Source organism: Pituophis catenifer, unplaced genomic scaffold (assembly GCF_029215685.1).
Source record: "Pituophis catenifer annectens isolate HBS135680 unplaced genomic scaffold, rPitCat1.0.hap2 SCAF_1, whole genome shotgun sequence".
Lineage (NCBI taxonomy): Eukaryota > Metazoa > Chordata > Lepidosauria > Squamata > Colubridae > Pituophis > Pituophis catenifer.
The window spans coordinates 89490378-89508377 of NW_027256881.1; the positions used below are offsets into that span (position 1 = coordinate 89490378).

Here is an 18000-nt window from a genome sequence, read left to right on the forward strand (position 1 = left end):
GCTAAATTAATATGAAAATATTGGGTACACCTCTTTCCTGTACTTTAATCCTGTTTCCTCTAGGCGACAGTTCTCAATCTTGACAACTTTAAGATGTGTGAACTTCAACTTCCAGAATTCCCCAGACCGCATGCTTCTGGGAGTTGAAGTTCACATATCTGAAAGTTGCTGTAGGCCAGTGACCTTTTCCGGACCAAATGCCGAAAGTGTGCCTGAATCCCCAAAATGCAATGCATGTGTGGCCCCTGCACATACGCTCCCACTCATTGCATCCCCCCCACACATGCGTGGCAGAGACCTGAATACCAACTGGCTGGTGGGAGCGAAGCTGAACTGGGGTGACGGCTCGCGTGCCTACAGAGGGCGCTGCATGCCAAGACATCACAGCTCTAGGCCAGGGGTGTCAAACTGGCGGTCCCTGCAAGCTGGATGCGTCATGCATCATGTGACGGCAATGTGATGTGGCGAGTTTGACACCCGTGCTCTAAGCAATCTAATCTTTTCCCCCTCAAATTAGATTGATATCTGGTTTATACAATACTAGCTGATGACCTGGCGCTGCCCGGAAATTTTTCATCCTAATCCGCCTCGCCTCCCGCGCATATGCGCACAACCCCCCCCCCGGGGCCCGTTTTGGGTCTAGTAGGCCACCTGTGAGCCAAAATGGGCTGCGGGAGGGCTGCCCCGCCCCGTTTTTGGCCTAGTACACCTCCCTGCCTCGCACCGCACTCCCCTGCACGCCCCCCCATGCACGTGTGGCAGAGACCTGAATATCAGCTGGCCAGCGGGAGGCGCGCAGTGGAACTGAGTTGGGCTGTGTGCCACCTGCGTGCCAAGGGGCACACACACAAACACCCGAGGGTCTTAGGGGTGTCTTACCCCCGCAGTGTTTGTCTCCAGAGGGTAAGTCATCTGTGCACCAAGTTTGGTTGAAATTGCTTGAGGCGTTCCAGAGTTATGCTTGAACATACCTACATACATACCTACATATATCCTTTTTTATATATAGATAATTATTTTAACAGTTGCTGATCTTCTTTAATGGGGCAGAAAACCTCAGAAAATTTTGAGCACCATATAGAAATGAATTAATTAATAAAGTGCACCAATAGTTTACACCCAATATACAGTATGTCTGAATACAAAAGATAAATTTGTAAATATTTACTGCTTTTTAACTTGCTGTACTCATTGCAACTTCTATCAGATCAATTTGAAATTTGGCACAATTGCACTCCAACTCATCAATCTAGGAAGTGTCACTTTTATAAGCAATACACTTTTGAAATGTAAATTATGACTAATTAAAAGTTAATGTAGAGGGTGTAATCATTCTATCATTCTTATTTATCTCCATACTTTTTCATACACACTATGCATTTATCTTACATAAGTTTCCAAAGAAGCAATTAACAAATAATGAACACTAGATGATTAGGGATGATTAGAGGCGAGAGCTTGGTGTAGCAGTTAGGAGACCATGACTTCTAGTTCCGCCTTAGACACAAAAGCAGCTGACTAACTTTGAGTGAGTCCTACCCTCTCAGCCCTAGGAAGCAGGCAATGGCAAACCATTTCCAAAATCTTGCCAAGGGAACTTGTCCAGGCATCACCATGAGTCACACATGACTTGATGCCACACACAAAAGATGATAATCAACATTAGCTTGTAGTTATGGAGGTACTCTTCCTAGTTCCATCGTAATTATTATTAGGTATACGCATAATCATTGCTTCCATGTTTTAATCTATGTGAGTAGATGCCTCTCAAAAGGTGAGCCTGCTTCCTAGATGAAAATGCTTTAGGAAGATATATTTAGCACACTTTCTGGTTGGAATAACACAATGTCTATTTATATTCAGTCCATTTGTCTCCTCTCCCAAAGCACAATTTATATATCATTTTTCCAGCAGACCTCCAAAGTTCTCATGACATTTGAACAGTATTTTAAAAATAGTTTGAAAAAAATATGCCAATCGGATTTTTATCTGCAGGACTCTGCTGAATTTATTTCAGTCTGAAGTGGAAGCTGAGAACTGAATACATGGTATTTGCAATGTTCATATCAACATTTATTCATTTTTGAGGCTCAGATATGAAAAAGAGACATCTGCATTTTTACATATTTATTGTATATGATGAGAGTAGCATCTTCATTCCAATTAAAATTTAATTAAAATACCACTCATCTGTACCAATGCACATGTACTGAGAGATTCAACATTGGCTTTTGAAGTCCCAAGATTACATGTCAAAACCAAGCTTTCTTACATGTTAGAATAAAAAACAAAAATGAAGTACTATAGCAGTATTTGGCAAGTGTGGACAATTTTTTAGAAGTAGCTAAAAGGTCTACATCAATTAAACTTTTTTCCTGAAAAATAACACTAGTCAATGGAAGTAATTCACAGCAGTTTTTAAAAAATCAACCAAAACTGTATCTGAATTATGGACACAGTAAGCTGATTTTACTAACATCAAGTGCTATCATGGTACTTCTATCTTTACTGAATACAATGTTCATTAAAATCTGTTATGATCCAGAATGTGCCCTTACTGAGCAAAGCAGAAAAAGATCAGCCAACCTCTGCATTTACTTACAAATACATTGCAGAAAAAACAGAGTCTGTCCTTTGTACACATATGTATCTGTCATTCACTTGAATCTATTCTGCTATTGACCACTTTACACACGCACACTAAAACTGGAAGAAAAAAAATGAACAAAAGATTACACTAATAATGCTTTAGTTACTTTGCCAATATACAATTGTTAATTGAAAAGGGAAAAGGAATGTAACAGAACAGGTATGAAGGAAGGTTTTGCAGACTTTTATTTGTGCATGTTTGTCAGGTGAAAAAGGTAATGTCTACAGCTTCTTTGGTGCCCAACAGTCAGCATACAAAAATGTAAAAGACTATTAACAAATAAAAACACAAGCTCAACCTAAAGAAGTATTTCCAAGGTTAGTGCATATCATGACAATTCTGCTTATGAACACAGAAATCACTGCAGAAATAAATAGAATGTCTTGTAAAAAGCAGCAATTTCATATTTTTGTAAACTTTTGTTTTTACAATACAGCACTGTTCAAAATAAAATCCAAAAAGGACTGGAGTTTATCACTGTGGCCAAGAGTTTGTACCTTCTCAGCTGCCTTGGTCCAGTTAATCCTTTTTTCTTTACCCTTTTTTTGCTTTAAGTCCAATATGCAGCAGTCTTATAAAAGGTGCTTGGCTAGTTCACCTAACCGTGAAGTGGCAAATTATAAAATTTCTTTCCTGCTCTCAAACACATACGGGTAGATCTGTTCCACTGCAGTGGCAACAGCTTTTACATTTGGCCCTAAGAATAAACAGGGGGAAAAAAGGTTCAGAAGAGACACAGAAACAAATCTTTGAAACTCCTAAACTTTATTAGTGGAACTTAATACTTACGACAACTGTTTTCTCCAATATTAAGTGAACAATTCCAACACTACTGAAGCAGAAAATAAAACTAGCCTGAAAACATTAATTAAATTATACATCACATGCATCCATAAACCTCCTAGATGGATCTCCGCTCTCCTCACATTGAAGACTAGCTGTACCATAAAAAAGTGCAAATTCAGCAACTGATTTCACCATATTTGCTACTTGCACTTTATATTGTTGTAAATTACCTGTTATCATCAACAGCCACCCAACACTCCAACTCAAATTAGACCTTAATATAACTATTTATCTTGTTTTTCTTCAATTATAAGTCCAGAAAATCTTCACTGGGATCCCAACATGTAGGAATCAAAGTCTTATTTCTTCTCTCCTCAGCAAGACTGAACAAAATTGTTACTTCCCCAGAGTTGCTAAAGTATAAAAAAAAGAATGTTCCCATTGGTACAATGGGATATTTATTCTTAAAAGTATGTAAGTCACAAGCAGAAAGGGAGATGTAAGCCTTCTTCCATCGTATACTACATTCCTGATTAAAAAACAATATTTCCCCATGTGCTCATAATTAAATTGGATGTGTAACTAAACTACTTCTTATAAGAAACCAGTTCTTTTGTCAGTTATATTGATTTATGGATGGACTACTGAATTTACCTAATTGTGACAATTAACTGATCTCACTCAATTATTTTTCTGCTTTTATCTGTTAGATTTTCAAATTTCAATTTATTAGACTTTCAGTTTAAAATTTAATCTGACTGCTTTCATTCAAACGTCACTTGTCACACATTGATGATACAATTTTAATGGAAAAACAAGGTGTTATGTGATCTACAAAAAATGAGCATACAGGATCTACGCTTAAACATAATTTGTTTAAAAATAAGAATATGGCACTCTTACTTAGTACTGGGGCCAATCCGAAAAGAACTATTGCCTTCTAAGGATTTTCATATATTTATTTTTATTTATTTATTTATTAAATTTTTATACCGCCCCCTCTCCCGAAGGACTCGGGGCGGTGAACAGCCAAAATTAAAAACACACAATACAAATATTAAAATACATTAAAACAGAATTAAATTATCTTAGGCTTCTCCAATTTAAAACCCCATTACCCATAAAATTCACCAATTAAAAAATTTTTTTTAACCCAGCCCGGCTTGCTGAAATAAAAACGTCTTCAGGGCCCGGCGGAAGGTCCGGAGATCCGGGATTAGTCGTATCCCTGGGGGCAGTTCATTCCAGAGGGCGGGTGCCCCCACAGAGAAGGCTCTTCCCCGGGGGGTCGCCAGCCGACATTGCCTGACAGACGGCACCCTGAGGAGACCCTCTCTGTGGGAGCATGTTGGCCGGTGGGAGGTTATCGGAGGCAGAAGGTGGTCTCGTAAATAACTGGGTCCTAAGCCATGGAGCGCTTTGAAGATGAGAACCAACACCTTGAAGCGCACTCGGAAGACCACCGGAAGCCAATGCAGCTCGCGCAGGAGAGGTGTCACGTGGGAGCGCCATGCCGCCCCCATAAGTACCCGCGCGGCCGCATTCTGCACCAGTTGGAGCCTCCGAGTGCTCCTCAAGGGGAGCCCCATGTAGAGAGCATTACAGTAGTCAAGGCGGGAAGTAACGAGGGCATGAGTGACCGTGCATAGGGAGTCCCGATCCAGAAAGGGGCGCAACTGGCGTATCAGGCGAACCTGATAGAAAGCCCCCCTGGCCACGGCCGTCAAATGCTCTTCTAAGGACAGCCGTGCGTCCAGGAGGACACCCAAGTTACGCACCCTCTCCGTGGGGGCCAATGTCTCGCCCCCAATAGTCAGCGATGGCACCAGCTGACTATATCGGGACGCCGGCAGCCACAGCCACTCAGTCTTGGAGGGATTGAGTCGGAGCCTGTTCCGCCCCATCCAGACCCGCACCGCCTCCAGGCACCGGGACATCACTTCAAGGGCATCGTTGGGGTGGTCTGGGGTGGAGATGTACAGCTGGGTGTCATCAGCGTACAGATGGCACTGCACCCCAAAACCACGGATGATCTCGCCCAGCGGCTTCACATAAATGTTGAACAGGAGAGGCGAGAGGACCGACCCTTGTGGCACCCCACAAACCAAGTGCCTTGAGGTCGACCTCTGCCCTCCAGCCAACACAGACTGCGACCTGTCGGAGAGATAGGAGGAGAACCACCGTAAAACAGTGCCTCCCACTCCCAACCCCTCCAACCGGCGCAGCATGATACCATGGTCGATGGTATCAAAAGCCGCTGAGAGATCTAATAGGACCAGAACAGAGGAGCAACCTCTGTCCCGAGCCCTCCAGAGATCATCAACCAACGCGACCAATGCCGTTTCCGTGCTGTACCCGGGCTTGCAGACTAGAATTGCTATTTCTGCATCTATTAATCTAGCATATCATTGTTATTTTCTACCAATTAAATACCATGTTTTCCCCAAAATAAGACATTGCCTGCTAATAAACCCAATCGGGCTTTTGAGCACATGGCAATAAGGCCAAGTGCTTATTTCACCAAGTGCTTGAACTATTTTTAGTTCAAAAAAATATAAGACAGGGTCTTATTTTCAGGGAAACACGGTAGTGACTCCATATTTTTATAACTTAGTTTCACAATACTTGAATGTGTAACTCTTTAGTTTTGTTTTTGCCAACCACAGACTCTATAAATAATCTATAGTTTTCCTTATGTAAAATCTCTTTACTTTCTCTTCTTTATGTTCCCTACCTGGCATAAGCAGTGGTGGGTTTCACTTACCTTTGCTACCGGTTCGCTCGCATCCATACCACTTCTGTGCATGCGCAGAGCGTATTTGATGATGTTCGGGTGAGTTGGCGGAGCCTCCCGCCGCCACTGCTACTGGTTAGCCCGAACCGGGGCAAACCGGTAGCAACCCACCACTGTGCATAAGCTATGTTTTACTCAATGCAAGAGATCTGAATTTTAGCTATATTGTCAGAGAAGGTAAGAAAGAAGTAATTGGGGATTAATCCAATCTACATACTGCTGCCTGGGAATTAGAGCTAGCATTCATAAAAACGTTGGACCTGTTTTTAGCTGTCATTCCCACTCCTCCATTCCAACACCAGCTATGTTTAACATCTTGCTGAGCGAAAAATTCTATTCAATTCAGATTTTTGAAAAAAAATTTGTAGCAGATTGTTTGTCTTAATAAAGGTAATTTTTTGTTATTGTTTTCATGGTTATACAGCTATCTTTAATTATCTGAGGTCCCATTGCTAAGGAAGATATTTATTCACAAAAATGAATGAGTACCTGTAACTGTGATACTTCCTGTTGAAAAAATCTGTAAAGTAGCTCTAAGTGTTTTTATTCTGTAGCACACTGCAGGATGAAGCTCTGGTTCATAACTAGGAAATAAATAAACAAAACATATTTCAAAAATAAATCCCAATACAAAAACATAAAATAATTTTAATTTGTTCTATTCATATTAAAACAACTTCAATTTGTATCGTATAATAATACTGTTAAATTGGACTATACCTGGCATGGGGTCGGTTGTTTTTTGTAAATTCTGGCAATCTGACTTCAAACGGCATGTTGCATACTGCTAAAACATTGACAACTTTAAAATCTGTAAAAATCACCTTTTTGAAGGAGAAAGAACATGTGGAGATAGATGTATTAGAACACTTTTAAAACTTAAATAAAGGGGTTATATACATTTTTGTCTCATTTCAAAGAAGCCTGTTTCCTGAAACTATGGCTAGAATGTGCTTTTTAGCATAAGACCTTTTTGAGAAAAGAAGTTAACATATTTAAGTCAAAAGAAAATTATTTCAGTAATCAACTTCGTATAATTCAATTAAGTTGCTGCAATGGCAATCAAGATTTACTAATGTTCCCAAAAACTGAGAAATATTCTGTAATTGTCCTTTTAATCGTATTCCTGTTTCACAGCAAACAAATCATTAGGAAGTACTGAACTCAGCTAGCCTGAGAATTGAAGTCCACACATCTTAAAAGTTGATGAGATTGAGAAATATTTAGATTATTTTTAAGACAAGCTATTTTGTCATGAGAAGTGCGCCCCCTCCCATTGCACTCTGTGAAAGAATGCACTTTGCTTCCTAAAATACATACACATGGACACACTCCTGCATCCACACATGCAATGCAACTGATGTCTGAATACTATGATTAAATTCTATTTACTAGCCAGTAAATATAATTCCTTTAAATTATATGTCAAATTAAACACATTATTATTTCATTGCAAATAAAGCATGCACTCCTCTTTCCTTTTAATAAACTACTTATTTATATTTGGATTTATAATTGGTAAAGTCAGAATCGGTAGCTGAGAAAACATTTTATTATTGACATTTAGCCAAATAATAGCATACAAACCAACAGAGACAAAATGAACACAAACAGGGAACATAGAGGTGGAAGAAGACTTGCTCTTAGCACTGAGTTTTTGCAGGGAATGCATGTAGAGCTGTGATGTTCCTTCAATTCTTTTTGCATTCTTACAAAAGAACCTGGTTTCTTTTCATAGTAAAGGATCTAGGCATTTTTTGCAATGACTCAGCTGATGAGAGAAACTTTCCTTTTCAAAGAAATTGATGAAAAGAAAGAAAAAAAAAATATTTTTTGACCCCATTTTGTTTTGTGGTGTTTTGCCTGAAACGCACAGGATTCATCAGAGAGGAAAAGGGTTTTAATTGCTAGTGAGTAGCGAGTAGTCAGTTGACTTTCTAGAAACCGAGCCAATAAGAAAAATCTCTGAATGAGAACAAAAAGAGAGGTGTCATGTCACAATTGACTTAATAAAGCAAAACATATTTATTTCACTAGAAAAATTACCTGAAAACCTAGTTTCTGCAGACTACGGGCTAGTCGTCTGGCACCAAATTTTGCTTCTTCTTCACTAGAGTTCAAAACAAACAAACAACCAGTTAAGGGATTATGCAATTAAGCATTACTAATACATAAACGATTTCATTAAAAAGCAATAAAATATAGATTAAGTATACCTTGTAGCTCCTGTGCAAATTACTTTCCCTGAGGACCAAATTGTTGCTGTAATCCTGGGTTTCCTAAGCTTCATTAATACTTTCTGAAATCAATCAGGGAAAAATAAGTTGAGAAATCTAAAAAGAGATCTAAATGCTATCATTTACTGTAGAAAGATTCAACATGAAGTTTCACTTCTGAAGTACTCTACACTGGGGGAAAAACTAAATGTTTCTTACTAGTACATAGTTTTGTTGTTTTTGAAACAACTCCAATAAAAAGGCAAGATTTTAAGCATTTATTTTACATTACAGCTGACAAGGAGATAACTGCTGAAATCTAATGCATCAAAAGGATAAAGGCTAAGGAAGCCTATGATAACAGTATGTAACTATACCACAGTAAAAACCAAGAAAAGTCTGAACCTCAACATAGTAACAAATTTTCTTCCTTTCTCTTAGTATTTTAATCAAAATTGTTTCAGCTCTTGAATCTCCTGCAATTAATTCTTATTACTATAGTTGTTCAGGCATGATGCTTTACCAACAAAACAATATTTATTTGCAAACAAGTTACACAGTATGGGTTACTTGTGGACAGAATTCCAATTATATAAGCAATTCATGTGAACAAAGTATCAGCTATATAAATATCTAATATTCATCAACCTGAATTTTTTAAACTTTAAAGCAGAAATGATTATATTTCAGAAATACAATTCTGAAACTAATATAAACGAATTGTGGTTAAAATCCCTATTTTAGGTCTTTCCCCCATGCTGACATTTCGTTTCTCAGCTGCTCATTTTAAAACAGTAACACAATAAAAAAAGTTAAAAAACACATTTTATAATACTAAAATCTGTTTCAACTAGAAGAGCAGCAAGACCATTTCAAGGTATAAATAAATGCATTTATTAACTTTTCAGAAAGCTCGCACTAATGGTGCTGATGTACCCCAGATAGCAAGATACTCCATATGTGTGGAACCTACTATAGAAAAAGCTCTCTCTTTTGTTTTAACCACACAATTATCTCCCTTAAGTATGGCCAAGAGAGCCTTCAACTGAAGGGCAGGCAGGTTGATAAAATGAAGACAGTCCTTCAAACAATTTAGTTAAAGTACTGAAGGTTTTAAGGGTAAGAACTAGCACAATGATTTTGTTTTTACTATATACACTAGAAGTGTACAAAACATCTCAAATCTGAAACAGATTGCTCAAGTTTGATATACTGCTGATTGAATTAAAAACCACCATCCCATCTTATAAAAGTGTTCCAATACTCTTCTGATTATGGCTGTTAGAACACTTTTGGTAAGATTGGCCTTTGAGCTTGAAATATTACATAAACATTTTTGTACGCTTGTTATGCATGCAATGCAACAATTAAAATCTGAGAACTCATATCACGATAAACTAATTCAATCTAAAAAGGCCTGGCTGTAGAGGAAAAATACAATTCTTTTAAAAGGCATAGGAATTCCCAATGGGGTACTTTCCATTTGAGAATAACATTGAAGACACTCTCCTGAGTGCCTGACACTGTAAAAAAAATTCAATCCTTATTACCAAATAAATTATCTAAAATGTTTTATTATGTAGAGCTTTTAAAGTTTCCAATATTCGTGAGAGTATTCTAAAATTAAAATGTTACTTACCCCAACGTCACGCTTATATATCACATTTGCTCCCTCCAAAGCAATCTTTCGCAAATTTAAATGACATCTTGTTCGAAAGACACAGACCACATTTGTGATTAAAATATCCAATGCAACATCACTCTCTGCATCCATTGGGGTGATTTAAAACACAGATTCCCAGCACCATACCATGAAAGATTACATCCTGAGGGTAAGATACATTAAACAGATATCAAAAAGTATAACAGTATGTTTTAACTCCCGAAATGAAGTCCTAATTTGAAAAACAGCATCTTCCCAATAGACAAATGTTGTGTGTGTGCATGCATGTGTGTGAACGTTTAAGTTACATGATTTGATTAGAATTTTTTTTTACAAGAGTTTGATCTAAGGACATTGATACCCATTTAATGTAAAGATATTAAAGTTAATGTGATTTTTTTAGCCAACCAAAACTGTTAAACATACCATCATCTGCAAAATACTGTACATAGAATACTTTCAAACAACAAGGTTAGCCCTGGAATTGTTTTATTTATTTATATTTATTTATAATTTAATTTTCCAGAGCTTTTTTATTGTTATTTGTTGATTTATACTTTCCATGTCATAAGAATCTGAGAGACAGAAACCAAACTGAATTGTTCATGTTTTTCTGCCTCCAGCGAACATGATGGCAGAGAGAAATACTGTGAAATTCAGTTTTTCTATGCAATATGATCTTTTAAATTATGAAATATATTCTATCAACGTATAAAATGTGTATTTTGGTTCTTTTATGCAAAGTAAATTATACCACTACATTTGGACTTAATTGGAGCTTGTTTATAGTGGACGGCATCATGCCCAAAATTACAGCATAGCAAAAATACAGATGTAAGTAATGGAAATTGGAATTGCATTATCTTCTTCCAGAAATGGGTGAGATTCAATAAGTTATCTTAAATTATCATTGAAAATTTAGCATTCCAAAATGAATATTAAAAGCATTCCAAAATGAATACAAATTAACATTGTAATCTGCATTCTTTAAAGTTATCTTACTTCAATTGAATTTCTAACAATTATTTTTCAGCCATTAAGATCTGTCTAAATGAAGTCTGAAGTATCTGAATTAGGGAAATCTTTAACTATTCCTTAACTAGCTGATCTTAAATTACAAACAAGAATGAAGTGAAAAATGATTATATGAATTTTTGAATTCCAATACCTATCACCTTTAGCCAATACTAAGAACAAGCAATTCAGTAACAACTGATGGCTCTCACACTATTCACACCTTTCTTTTAGCTCAAAAAAATTATTTCAAAATTCAAAACTGAGAAAGAGGCCATCTGGTAGTTCAAGATAGCAGCTGGGGAACTGAGGGGAAAAGAATAATATAAATCTTTTATTGGAGGAAAGGATAATACAGGAAACCTACACAAATTCTGGATACCATTTCCTGAAAGTGCTTTCTGCAAGTTAGCTAGCAGCTGTCCACTAAAAATATTTCATTTCCCACCAAATACAATGATTTATTCCTGAGCTCAGATGTGTGAACATATACACAACTTTCTTCTTAATTATACACTCACTGATTCATAAAAAATACTTCTACATTTTTTCTCTAGGATGCTATCATAACTTTCAGAACTGCGGATGGAAAAAGCATGTAATAAAATCCAGTAATATTCAAAGGGCTGGATGCTCTGGAAAACACTGAAAGTTTATCTACAATATTACCCCTATCTTCCAATTAAGAATATTGATCACTGTTACTCTTTAATAATTTTCAAGGCTTGCGTATTACTAAAGGTACCAATTCCTTCTTTTGAAGATTGGCATGCATTTCAGCTTAAGAACGGACTCTGATTATGAGTTTCACTCCATTGGAGTGTTTCAAATGGGTTGATAGTGGCAAAATAAAATTCATTTGTTTTGTCCTATTGTCATCGCTGCAAGGACCAATACTCAAGGAGTACAGACAGAAGCAGTTGTGTAAACTCCCCTCCACATAGTACAAGAGCTCAAGGCTAGCAAGATGTTGTTGTATCTAGCTCTAAATTTTAATATTGCATCACAGTTTAATTGCTGTACAGATGATAACAAGAGTTCAAGACAAGATGAACAAAATGCAGTCACCTAATAAGAGGCATTTATTTCAAGTTTACAATGTTATTTGAGGGAGAAGTTATTTGAATGAAAGATAAAAACTTGAATGTACACATCCCAATTCCAGAATACCTCGAGCTTTGCCTTTTTACAATAGAAAGTATATGAGGGAAGGTGACTGAAATTGATTGGAGAAAAAGTTTCTTGCATTTTAAGAGAGTTCCCAATAATAAAGAATATAGAGCTCCTAAAAATGGGAAACCTAGATTTGTGAAAGGGAGTAAATAGGTCTTTCCAGAGCAGTTCTACTACAGTATACCCATGTGTCTTCTAGAATATGACAACATTTCTCAACCTGAAACTCATTTTAATTCATTCTATTTTTCCCATCCTGTTCTATGGACTCCAGATTCAATTGTTGGTGGGTTTTCTGAGGGGGGAGGGAGGGGGGGGGAGAATGTTCTTTTGCACTTTAATTTCAATTATGCTTTTCTGAGTGATTAAGATTATTTGAGCATTATTTATAATGCAATTAATAATCTGCTTTTCAATATACTTTCTCAGAAACAAAGGAGTTTAAAACTAAGTAAACAATAAAACCAGGGAGGCAGAAATAGCTGCAGTGGCTTACTAAACATGGCTAAAGTACAAAACAGGAATTGAAATTCACTATTCAGACTTCTGAAATGCTGCAGCAAACAGGAAAAAAAAATTCAAAATGCAACAAATATCTGGTTTCTCAGTCAAAAAGGCTGTCTCAGGTTACCATCCATGTAACTTCAAACGGCAATGGGACAATGGATGAAAATTACGGGATGCAAGAAATACTATCTATTGAACAATGTGTTGGTACAGAATAAATGTAGCTACTTAAATGATATGGTTTCTATCAAGCCAGATTACCTTACAGCTGTATTTTCTATAAACTGCAATTTCTTTAGAAGAAGTCCTTCCTATGTCACATTACAATAGACAGCCATCTAGAGAAGTTACTGCAACGTGGATAGCTATATCCAGGCTCTATTTAAGGGCGTTTTTTAAAGAAAAGCCCTCCGGTAGAAAAAAGGATGCATAGCATTATGAACCCATTCACGACTCTATTTAAGGGCATTTTTTTTTAAAGAAAAGCCCTCTGGTAGAAAAAAGGATCCATAGCATTATGAAACCATTCACCTCTCCCAAATAACAAGATATAAAATCTGGGCCTCTGTAGAGGCAATCCTATGAAGAACCCAGCTGGATCTCTGAGCGGATCCATTTCATTTTCCGCCTCCAGGTGAGGTCACAGAGCGCATCCCTGGATTACGAGAAAGGAGAGCAACCTTGTGAATGAAAAGGAGGGCCTTCAGCTTATTTACTTTTTTATGAACGTGAGTCACTGAGGTTGCCAGGAAACAGAGAAGTGCCTGCGGTGGACGCTGTTTCCTCCTCCTCCTCCTGCTGGCTGTTTCCCAGGGAGGACGAATAAGGCAGCCATTCCCAACCCCGTTAAACGTCCAGATTTCTTGGGTTTAGAGTTCTCTCTCCTCATCGCCCTTGCCAGCATGGCTGTTCCTCCCCCCCCCCCCAAAAAAGAGGTCACACTGCGTTGAGGGAAGGCTGGCTTATGGCGTTGCATTTTCCCCCTTCCCCGCAGCCGAAACGGGAAGGAAGATGGGAGAAAGCTCTGGAGCAGATGCGGAGAGAGGGAGGAGGGGAGAAGAAGAAACGTAGCAGCCTCCGCTTTTGCACCCAAAGCAACTCTTCGGCCTTTCCTGAGCGCAGAAGCCTTCCTTTCCTTCGCCCCCCCCCCCCCGCTCCCCCCTCAACCTCTTCAGCTCTTCCTCCATCTCAAGATGCCAGGCGGAAAGGGAGGAAGGGGGAAAAAAAAAAAAAAAACCCACCCCGGCACTTCTGACCCCGCTTCCCCCGTAGGCTCGCGTGCAACGGTTCGCGGCACGAAGACCGTTACTGACGTACAGCCCCGACGGCCTTTCCGCCTCCTCCTCTGGGCTCAACGGCTTCTGAGAAGAACCGGCCGCTAAGCGACCCACAGACGTTCGGCAACCGCCGCCGCCGCCGCTTCTCCTGACGGTTCCGGGTTTCCAGGCCGCCGAATCCCCGCGACACAATAAAACATCACAAAGCGCGCGAACACCATAGACGGCGCCCCCATCTCCGCCGCCTAGAGCGGCAACCGGATGTTCTCCGCGTGCACGGTCCTTCCGGTTTAAGGTCGCCGCTAGTTTGTTTCGATCGGCTGCCTTAAACTTTCTTCGAGAGTCCCGAAGCTTCCAATGCAAATCGAGAAGCGGGAGGGCGTGGTCAGGGAAGAGAGATCGCGTTTCTCTCTCTCTCTCTCTCTCCCCCCCCCCCCCCAGCCCTCGGGGCTTTCCCGCGGCTGATTTCTTCAGCAGGCGGACGTAGCTGAAGGCTAATAGTAATTTAAAAACTGGCTGTCGCTAGATGACAGCAGCAGTCAAGAGTTTTAGGTATGCTGTCTGCCGTCTAGCGCTTATCCAAGTGTTTAATATAGCTCCCCTTCTGGAAATAGGGAGCAATATTTCTCTTTTCTTCTTCCTTTCTTCCTCATTGCCCCATTTTAGTAATAATTATAATATTAATATTTTAAAGAAACTGGACAGCGTCATCATTAAGAGTTTAAACATGTTTTGCAAGCAGCAGATATTATCATTTGAATATTTACTTTCCTCCAAATGTTCTCTGTATGGAGAACTATAACTGTATAACAAATGCCTCATCTAGAAACATTACTTTCTAAGAACATGGATATAGGTACTTGGAAGTTTTCAAAAAGTGATTTTTTTACAACTGTTGGTCATAATTTTGATCTAGAACACAGCACCAGCTAAACCAAAACAAAACCTACCAAGAGCCTTGATAGTACAGTGGTCTAAGTACCCTGTTATTAACACAGCTGCCTACAATTACTGCTGGTTCGAATCTCTCCAAGGCTCAAGGTTGACTCAGCCTTCCATCCTTTCTAAGGTAGGTGAAATGAGGACCCAGTTTGTGGGGGCAATAAGCTGACTTTGTATAAATATACAAAAGGATGAAGGCTATTGCTTAACGCATTGTAAGCCGCCCTGAGTCTCCGGAGAAGGGCGGCATATAAATCAAATTAAAAAAAAAACAAAAAAAACCAGGAACCTAATCCTAAATTGTCCCTCATGCATTTTAATTATGAGAACAGAAAACAAATGCATTTATTAAAGTGTATTGTGGATTGCATTGTACTAAATACAGTATCTGGAGACTAGTTTTTCATTCTTAAAAAAGCAAGTATTTTCTGCCGAATGTGATTGCAGATCTGATTGAAAACATTTTGTATATAAATTTAGAAAATACTGTAGAATGTTAGAGAAAACTAATTTTAATTTCCCTCCATGGGTTTGTTTGTTTGTTTGTTTGTTTATGTGAAAGAAAAATATACCAAGCATGAGTGCCACCCTGTGGCATATAAAAAGAAAACAATTGAGGAAATATTTAAATGTTTATCTTTTTAAATTCTTGGATATAAGACACCATATGCTATAGATCCTAAAGTTGGTACAATTTACTTTTGATTTTTTTCCCAAGCAAGTTAGAATATTTTTCTGCATTTTTCTATATAATACCTCTATTAGGTTTTGATATCATATATTGAAATACTAACATAAAAGGAAAGAAAATAGCAAAACATATTAAAAGTGATAAAATATACACATAAACAAATGTAACAAAGGTGACCTCTTGCTTCCTTTTAAGACAGAGATATTAGCAATACAACCACCACTCTCTAAGTTATGCCCTTTTTCATTAAAGAAAATTGCCTTTAGATATTCTGTTAAACATTTTAGTAAATATTCAATTATAGCAGTGAGTATAAAAAGAAATCTATATTCAATTCATATGAAAAAGGCTTTGTCAGTGGAATTTCTGCAGATAAAACTGTCTCTTAAATGTCTATGTGGAAAAAGTATAATTAGTAGTAATGTTTGCATGTTGCTTCATTCCTAACTGTTAGACAAACAAGCCTTTAAAGGGTGAGGACTGGCTTCCTGCTTCAGCTGTGAAATTTACAAGGATTTCTGCAGATCAGCCACGAGATTTCGAAATGCTTCTATATCCTTTAGAACTTGCATGTTTTCTTTCTTGTGCCCTACTGTATCCTGACTCTAATGCAAAGAGGGAAAATTATTTTTCTGTTGAAGTTGTATTCTCTGTGAGGGGATGGTAAAGCCTGTACCAAAATTAAATAAGGCGTCCTTCCCCCCTCTTTACGTTTTTCTACTTTTTCCTCTATGCAATCAGACTTTGGGGGAAAGTATCTTCTTGCCAAAAGTTTGAAACAAAAATTACCAGACAATTTTCCCATCCCATCCATCATTCTGTCTTAGTCCCCCCCCCCCCGCTTCCATCTCTCCGCCCAACCCCCAGTTAATTGAAAGTCAGTTTCCTACTCCATTTCAGCTATAGCTGCTAAAGATTGTAATACTGTGACTTCTCCTTCTAGCTTATTGAATTTTGATTATCAAAATCTTAGCCAATGAACATGGAGAGACAATGCACACGCTTCTGGTATTATTAGATTGCAACTCTTAGTAGCTAGCCCTCATCACTAACTGTTAGATAGGACTGATTGGGGCTTAAGGAAACTCTTAACATAAGGATCTTGCCAGTGATGGGATTCAGCCAGTTCGCACCACTTCGGGAGAACCGGTTGTTAACTTTCTGAGCAGTTTGGCAAACTGGTTGTTGGAAGAAATAATTAGGGCAGAGAACCGGTTGTTAAATTACTTGAATCCCATCACTGGATCTTGCTGTATACTCAAAATTTATTTATTAATTTAAAACATTTATATAGCCACTCATCGTATAACAAATTCTGGGCAGTTCTCAGTTAAAAATTAAAACAACACAAGAACCATATTAAAACTTTTAAAATCAAGTACATATAAACAAAAATCTGGTGGAAGTCAAGCTTCTGTTGAGCAATCACCTCATGAGAGCGCCAGGGGGAAAAGTCAGTGTTTTATGGAAGTTGAGGATGGTAGAGGCCTGCTGAACTTTAGGGGGGTGTTTAGAAGGTTGTTCCATGGGGCAGAGGCTGCCAAGGAAAAGGCATGCTTTGTACTGTAACTCCCACAAGATAATAATGTTGAAAGGAAGTTTTAAATGTTTTGGCAGAGGTCAGTTCTTTTACCTTAATGTTTAGCTCCCGGACATTTCATTACCAAACTAGGTAACATCTTCAGCGGGATTTTTGGGTGAAACCCCACTGAAGATGTTATGTAGTTTGGTAATGAAACGTCCGGGAGTTAAACAACAAGGTCAGAGAACAGACCCCTAACAAAACCTACAACCTGAACTATGAATATTCTCAACAATTTCTAATGTTTAAAATGTGTTTGAGAGCCATATTTATAGATTTTTCATCTATGAAGACAGCTATACCAAGACAAACACAGTTTGTTTAACCAACATAAATTTCTATAAACCAACACTGGCTACTATTATGGTATTAAACTAAACTATTACTATGGCTTATATCAGAGACTAGGTTCCTGTAGTGTGTTAAGCTAGAACCAAGGAAAGCTCATAATTTAGTGCCATGCATGAATGGGGTGATTGTATATTTGTGTGCAGATAGATTGGGACTCCTTTGGGATCAATTATAAAGCCCAAGCCCAGATAAAAGAGTAATAGAATGCTAGAGGCACTTTTTGACGTATTGGGCATAGGTATTGATCTCAAATACTCTGTTCACAAAATGAACTCTTAAATTCTCTTAATCATAATTTAATTTAATTTAATTTAATTTAATTATTTAATTTAATTTAATTTAATTTAATTTAAT

General features: G+C 38.1%; 1 protein-coding gene across 4 annotated transcripts; it reads right to left on the bottom strand.

Annotated features, from left to right (window-relative positions):
* Positions 1 to 2112: 2112 nt before the first annotated feature.
* Positions 2113 to 14308, bottom strand: TBPL1 (TATA-box binding protein like 1). 4 transcript variants are annotated; one of them, XM_070952473.1, is made up of 7 exons: positions 14121 to 14308; positions 10086 to 10272; positions 8447 to 8529; positions 8277 to 8340; positions 6951 to 7054; positions 6720 to 6814; positions 2113 to 3347 (listed from the first exon to the last, which is right to left on the bottom strand). In XM_070952473.1, the coding sequence occupies exons 2-7, from the start codon at positions 10218 to 10220 to the stop codon at positions 3268 to 3270; spliced, it is 561 nt and encodes a 186-aa protein (XP_070808574.1). In that variant the 5' UTR covers positions 10221 to 10272; positions 14121 to 14308; the 3' UTR covers positions 2113 to 3267. The 4 variants fall into 4 exon arrangements, with proteins under 4 accessions (XP_070808574.1, XP_070808583.1, XP_070808566.1 ...); XM_070952482.1 differs by having other exon boundaries at positions 14117 to 14308; XM_070952465.1 differs by having other exon boundaries at positions 14045 to 14308.
* Positions 14309 to 18000: the final 3692 nt, after the last annotated feature.